At 35.0% G+C, this 7,500-nt stretch overlaps 1 protein-coding gene across 1 annotated transcript in view; it reads right to left on the reverse strand.

Annotated features, from left to right (window-relative positions):
- Positions 1-3,848: 3,848 nt before the first annotated feature.
- The window catches only part of LOC137658046 (clumping factor A-like), a 51,627-nt gene continuing 47,975 nt past the window's right edge, over positions 3,849-7,500 (reverse strand). The window contains exons 2-3 of the mRNA XM_068392761.1: positions 4,928-5,239; positions 3,849-4,687 (exon numbers count right to left, since the gene is read on the reverse strand). Coding sequence (XP_068248862.1) covers positions 3,849-4,687; positions 4,928-5,239 — 1,151 coding nt within the window. The remainder of the gene's footprint in view (positions 4,688-4,927; positions 5,240-7,500) is intronic.

A 7,500-nucleotide genomic window follows, 5' to 3' on the forward strand; every position in this document is an offset into this window, starting at 1 on the left:
AATGTATGCAATATTTATTGGCTTAGGTCTGAAATCTCTGATTGCTCTTGTTTCATATAAACTTTGGTTCATACGGTTGTTTTCTTCAGCAACAGGATCTTTGAAATATGAACGATGAAGTAAAAGATTATCCTTTACATCAATGTATCCTCTCGTTTATGAATTACGGATTTATCTATTACTTTCTATTACTTTCTGAGTGGGGATACCTTGATGTGGTAAAAGGGTTTGTGTATCACTATGATCAGTAAAGCTGTACTAGAAAGGGCCACCCAAACTAGATTGGTTTGCTGTGAGCGATCAATTAAAAGTCTCCCATCATCACCAATGCGCACTGGCCAGCGCGGTTATGAAAACTGACCAAACCTCAGATATCAATAGACTTGTCTGAGGCTTTTGTCCTACAGTGGACTAAAAACGGCTGCATATGTTTTTATTGTTGTTGTCATTCCAAGTTCTCCCAAGTATAAGCTATGGTATTATCAATTTCTTTTCTTTACAGAAAGGTATACTTTCATCTGTAAAAGAATTCATTTTTTTAATGTCAGATTATACCAACATATATAAAACTGATAACTAAAGAGAAAAGACACATTTTAATAAAAAATATCAACTAATGAAAGAGAAATTATTAATGCAATTAAGTTACTTGATTAGCTATGCCACATTTATGTCCTTATCTAACACCGAATATTAATCTTGAAAAAAAAAATATATAAAGATTAGAAAAAGAGGGAAAGATGAAAACTCCAGAGCCTTGTAGTGATTGCAGTGGAAGTGTCAACATGTTTACTGCCAATCAGAAATTACCGTAAGATTTATATTTTCAACGCCAATAAAGTTGTTGATTCAATACATACAAAAACAATATTCGAGAGTAATTGGTGTTTTGGATGATTTGTGATGAATTGCAATAATAGAAAAAACACGAGATAGGAAAGGATTAATGAGAGAGAGAGAGAGAGAGAGAGAGAGAGGAGAGAGAGAGAGAGAGAGAGAGAGAGAGAGAGAGAGAGAGAGTACCTTTTAGCTTCTCAACTTAGCGGGTGTCACTTACCTAAAAGGAGATTCAAATTACGAATTTATCTATAATATTTTATGTCATATATATATATATATATATATAGAGAGAGAGAGAGAGAGAGAGAGAGAGAGAGAGAGAGAGAGAGAGAGAGAGAGAGGAGAGAGAGAGAGAGAGAGAGAGAGTATCTTTTAACTTAAACTAAAAGTGTGGCAGTAATCTAGAAACGAAATTCAAATGACTAATTTATCAATAATATATTATGACACACACACACGCACGCATATATATACATATATATATATATATATATTATAGAGAGAGAGAGAGAGAGAGAGAGAGGAGAGAGAGAGAGAGAGAGAGAGAGAGAGAGAGAGAGAGAGAGAGAGAGGAGAGAGAGGGGGCTTTAGCTTCTCAAACCAAGAGGGTGGCATTAATCCAAAAACGAAATTCAAATGTCTAATTCACCTTTAATATATTATAACATACATAATGTAATAAAATATCTTCGGTAATATTTTCCATTTTCAATCATATGATAAAGGTTTCTCAATAAATGGGTTTACACGACAACACTACTTTTTGCAGCTAAATAGTTCAGTAAGGAGAAACTTCGTATGTGCTGCAATATCCGAAATTCCCCCCCCCCCCCCCTCTCTCTCTCTCTCTCTCTCTCTCTCTCTCTCTCTCTCTCTCTCTCTCTCTCTCTCTCGAGTTTATAAAATTTAATGATATAACAAATAACAAATGTCTAAAGATACGTCTCGAGAACAGCCCAACTTTCCAGAGATAAAAACATATTAAAAAACGCGGCTTTGTTTAGGTGAAATAAGTGATCTATTGCTAAATCATACGTCTTATGGAGAAAAAAACAAAATTTCATTAAATTTGCAGTTTAGAATTAGGCAAATACTTTTTAAATACTTTTATTTGAAAAAAAAAATATTATTAACCTAGTCGAAATATTTCAGATGAATATGTCTCTTTGAAAATACCATAATTTCTTTAAATTTACAGTTCAGAACTAGACAAATATTGTAATAATATTTTTACTTGTGAAAATATTAACCTGGGCGAAATATTTCAGAGGAATACAGTAAGTCTCATAGATAATAATAAAAAAAAAATTATATTACAGTTCAGAACTAAACAAATATCTTAATACTTTTAGTTGTAAAAATATTAACCTGGTCGAAATATTTCAAATGAAAACAGAGATATTATCATCATTTCAATAAATTTACAATCAGAATTAGTCAAAAAAATTTTAGATGCAGAAATATTGCCCTGGTCGAAATATTTAAGATGCCATTACTTTTGGTTTAATACTTTAATATCTGCAAAACAATAAACTATAGTCAATTATTTTTAGTGAGGCAGATTTGCACCGACTCGCAGGGGTGCCCTCTTAGTTCGGAAAGGTTTCCTGATCGCTGATTGGTTGGACAAGATATTTCTCACCAATCAGATAGCAGGAAACTTTTACGAGCTAAAAGGGCACCGCTGCGGGTCGGTGCAAATCCACCTGGTTAAAAAAAAATGAGTGTAGGCAGCGCATTCACGATAATAAATATTGGAAGAATTACTATAAATCCCACAAAAGATGACTACAGTAAGTATTTCGTGCCAAGTCAAAATGAACTTTTATCAAGCAGTTCCACTTCGCTGTGCCAGCGGCGATCCATCCCGTGTAATAATAATTCTCTCACGAAGTTTCTGCGCCAACTGGTGCCTCCATAAACTTCTAAACCAAACAATCTCGGTGACGAAGTAGGAAAGGGATTGTATCCCAGGATTTCAGCCGAATAATACTGAACGTCCGGAATGTAAATGATACAAATGATGCAAATACTAGATCATTTTTTTTTTTTTTGAGTGCACGTTTATGATGGATATATTAATTCTGCATGTACGAGTAAGTTGAGATCTTGGACATTATATTTGGAATTGTTGGAGACAACATGGATATATAAATTAATATATGTAGAGTGTGTGCATGCAGTATCCATTATATATATATATATATATATATATATATATATATATATATATATATATATATATATATGTATATATATATATATATATATATATATATATATATATATATATATATATATATATACAGTATATATGTATACACACACACATATATATATATATATATATAAATATAAATATATATATATATATATATATATATATATATATATATATATATATACATATACATATTTGAGAGAAAGAGGCAGAGAAAAAGAAATATATCCTAAAGGGTATACACTTTTCGTTTTCATATTCAACATATATTTTCTCATTAATTCTGAAACGAAACCCCATCTCAAATAAAAAAAAACTTTCTTGTAAAATCCCCTTAAAAAACTGCTTCATTATTCCATGCTTAAGTACAAGTTTTCTTTCCTTATTCTTTCTAATCAGAGGAAAGCAATTCAGGACGAAGATCTGGATTTTTATTCACATTGTAAAACTTAGGATGATTACAGATCTCGCAGATGAAGGAATGTCTGAATGGATGTCTTCTGGAATATCTGAATGGATGTCTTCTGGAATGTCTGAATGGTCAGGAATGTCTGGATTTATGTCTAATGGAATGTCAACTGGAGTGCCTGAATGTATGTCTTCTGGAATGTCTGAATGGATGTCATCTGAGATGTCTGAATGGATGTTTTCTGGAATGTCTGAATGGATGTTTACTAGGATGACTGAATGGATGTCATCTGGAATGTCTGAATAGATGTCATCTGGAATGTCTGAATGGATGTCTTCTGGAATATTTGAATGTCTGAATGGATGTCATCTGGAATGTCTAAATGGTTGTTATCTGGAATGTCTGAATGGACATCTTCTGGAATGTCTGAATGGATGTCATCTGGAGTGTCTGAATAGATGTCTTCTGGGATGACTGAATGGATGTCTTCTGGAATGTCTGAATGGATGTCTTCTGGAATATTTGAATGTCTGAATGGATGTCATCTGGAATGTCTAAATGGTTGTTATCTGGAATGTCTGAATGGACATCTTCTGGAATGTCTGAATGGATGTCATCTGGAGTGTCTGAATAGATGTCTTCTGGGATGACTGAATGGATGTCTTCTGGAATGTCTGAATGGATGTCTTCTGGAATGTCTGAATGGTCCGGAATGTCTGGATTTATGTCTAATGGAATGTCAACTGGAGTGCCTGAATGTATGTCTTCTGGAATGTCTGAATGGATGTCATCTGAGATGTCTGAATGGATGTATTCTGGAATGTCTGAATGGATGTTTTCTAGGATGACTGAATGGATGTCATCTGGAATGTCTAAATAGAGGTCATCTGGAATGTCTGAATGGAATGTCTTCTGGAATGTTTGAATGTCTGAATGGATGTCATCTGGAATGTCTAAATGGTTGTTATCTGGAATGTCTGAATGGACATCTTCTGGAATGTCTGTATGCATGTCTTCTGGAATGTCTGAATGGGTGTCTTCTGGAATGGCTGAATGGGTGCCCTCTGGAATGATTAAATGGATGTCTTCTGAAATGTCGGAATGGATGTCTTTTGGAATGTCTGAATGGATGTCTTCTGGACTGTCTGAATGGATGTTTTCTGGAATGTCTGAATGGATGTCTTCAGGAATGTCTGAATGGACGTCTTCTGGAATGTCTGAATGGGTGCCCTATGGAATGATTAAATGGATGTCTTCTGGAATGTCTGAATGGATGTCATCTAGAATGTCTGAATGCATGTCTTCTTGAATGTCTCAATGAATATCTTCTGAAATGTCTGAATGGATGTCTTATTGGATGCCTGAATGGCCGTCTTCTTAGATGTCTAAATGGATGTCATCTGGAATGTCTAAATGGATATCTTTTGGAAAGTCTAAATGGATATCTTCTGGAATGCCTGAATGTATGTCTTCTGGAATGTCTGAATGGGTATCCTCTGGAATGTCTGAATGGATGTCTTCTGGAATGTCTGAATGAATATCTTCTGGAATGCCTGAATGTATGTCTTCTGAAATGTCTGAATGGATGTCTTCTGGAATGTCTGAATGAGGGTCATCTGGAATGTCTGAACGGATGTCTTCTGCAGTGTCTGACTTGGTGTCACCTGGACTGTCTGAATGGATGGTTTCTGGAATATCTGAATGGATGCCATCTGGAATGTCTGAATGGGTGTCATCTGGAATGTCTGAATGGTTGTCATCTGGAATGTCTGAGTGGATGTCTTATGGAATGTCTAATTGGATGTCATCTGAAATGTCTGATTGGATGTATTCTGGAATGTCTCATTGGATGTCATCTGAAATGTCTGAATGTATGTATTCTGGAATAAGGAGAGATGGAAACACGCTAATTAGAAATTCAGGATTCATTTTAGTCTACTTCTTCCTCAGATTAAGTAGATGGAAAAGAGAAAAATCGTAAGCAAAAAGGGAGCATTATCTTTCTACTTAAGAAATGCTTAATTTTTTTGGTGTTTGAATGATGAACAGGTAATGTATATGAGAGAGAGAGAGAGAGAGAGAGAGAGAGAGAGAGAGAGAGAGAGAGAGAGAGAGAGGGGGGGGGAATTCAAAATGAACGCTCGCCCCGTCTACATCTACTTAATTCAATCCTCAACGGAGCAAAGTCAGTTTCCCGGCTCCCTCATTTCCTCTTACTCCCCAGCATGTAACTTTTCCGACAAAGACGCCATAAATATTCATTGCCCTGCGAGGCACCCGCCATTTAGGAAGACGTATTTTATATGCTCTCGCAATTAGCCGGTGTGGGTTCTACAGACAGACACAACAGCAGCGGCTAAAAGGGAGTTTCTACGAATCTCGGCCTCGAAGGAAATCTTATTTAGTGGAAGAAGAGGAATTCTGTAGAACGGTTAATCACGGCGTTTCTGAAGCTTAGAAGTCGATGTAGTTAATGGCTGGTTCCTTCTGTGTCACAGTTTTCTTATTGTAAACTACACTGTTGGAAATCTGCATTTAAAAAAACCTTAAAACATCCTTGAATAAATGTTGCCAGACATTTGCCGTTTTAAAAAAAAAACGGAAAATATTGGCGTAAAGCAGTGATATTACGAAGTAAGGTAAAATTACGGTCACCTTTATTTTACTAAAATACGGCTGAGAACAGAATATTTTTACGAAGAACTTCCGATTAAAATTTCTGCTTTTTTTTTTTTTAAACAGCGTAGAGAGCGCACAGGTAATTTGCTTTTTCTCTTGTATCTCTTCCATATTTAGAGACTGTTATCTGAAAACTGCGATTCCACTGCGATACGCATAAAATGATTCGTTAAAATGTTGTTTACAGCTCTAAAGAAAAATATATATCTTTAGCTCTAGTGAAACATATCTATTATTAGCTACATTTTAACATTACCTACATTTTTAACAAATAAGAGAAATAGTTCTTCTCTCTAAACAATATTATATTTCCTTGGGCTACACTAGAAGCCATTTTACATATAATTAGTGCAAAGCACAAAGAAGTTACCTATATAAAAAACAGTAGTATTTTCCTTATTTTATGCAAAATAGAAACCGATAAGTTTTCTTGTTAAACAAATAAAGATTGCTAGAAATCAGTTTGTTTCCTACAGATGCTCAGCTTCACTTTAATTCTTTATTTAATATCTAATTCATTCCAAAATTTCTTGATAATATACACTGATAAAAAAGTTATTTTAATCGGAAATATCCCGTAAAAATATACTGTTCTAAGGCGTATTTCAGTAAAATACAGGCGACCGTAATTTCACTATACTTTGTTATCTTTTACGGCTTGGTTACCGTAATATCACTCGAAATCAATATATCCGTTTTCAAAACAGTAAATGAGTGGCAACATTTATTCCAGAATTTTTACGGTTCTTTACGGCAAATCAAGAAAAAAAAAAACTCCCTATGACTATACGCATTTTTTTTAATGAGGCGCATTTGCACCGACTCGCAGCGGTGCCCTTTCAGCTCGGAAAAGTTTCCTGCTATCTGACTGGTTAGAATTATCTTGTCCAACCATTCAGCGATCAAGAAACTTTCCCGAGCTAAAAGGACACCCCTGGCAGTCGGTGTAAATCTGCCTCGCTAAAAAAAGTTGACTATAGTCAAGATCATCCTAGAGAGAAAAATTTCAATTTCCCAATAAAAGGTCAATAAAAGGTTTCATATCGATCAGAATATTTTTGCCCGGGGGGGGGGGGTTTAAATTGAAGGGGGGGGGGGGTATTTCCCACTGTGGTGCCCAATCACAGCAGTGTCCTTCCAAATAAACAGTTTGAAATCACGGTCCCAAGCTGGGATCGATCTGCTGTCATGCGAATGCTAGGCAAACACGTTACCACTGTACAAGACTGAACAAACCTGTTTATTTAATCTAAGTTTTGATTAAGCTTCACTACCAGTATCTTAAAAAAACATTCGCTCACAATCTGTTTTAAACTGATATTACATAAACTAAAATGAAAAAAGAAAATAA

Source organism: Palaemon carinicauda, chromosome 18 (assembly GCF_036898095.1).
Source record: "Palaemon carinicauda isolate YSFRI2023 chromosome 18, ASM3689809v2, whole genome shotgun sequence".
Lineage (NCBI taxonomy): Eukaryota > Metazoa > Arthropoda > Malacostraca > Decapoda > Palaemonidae > Palaemon > Palaemon carinicauda.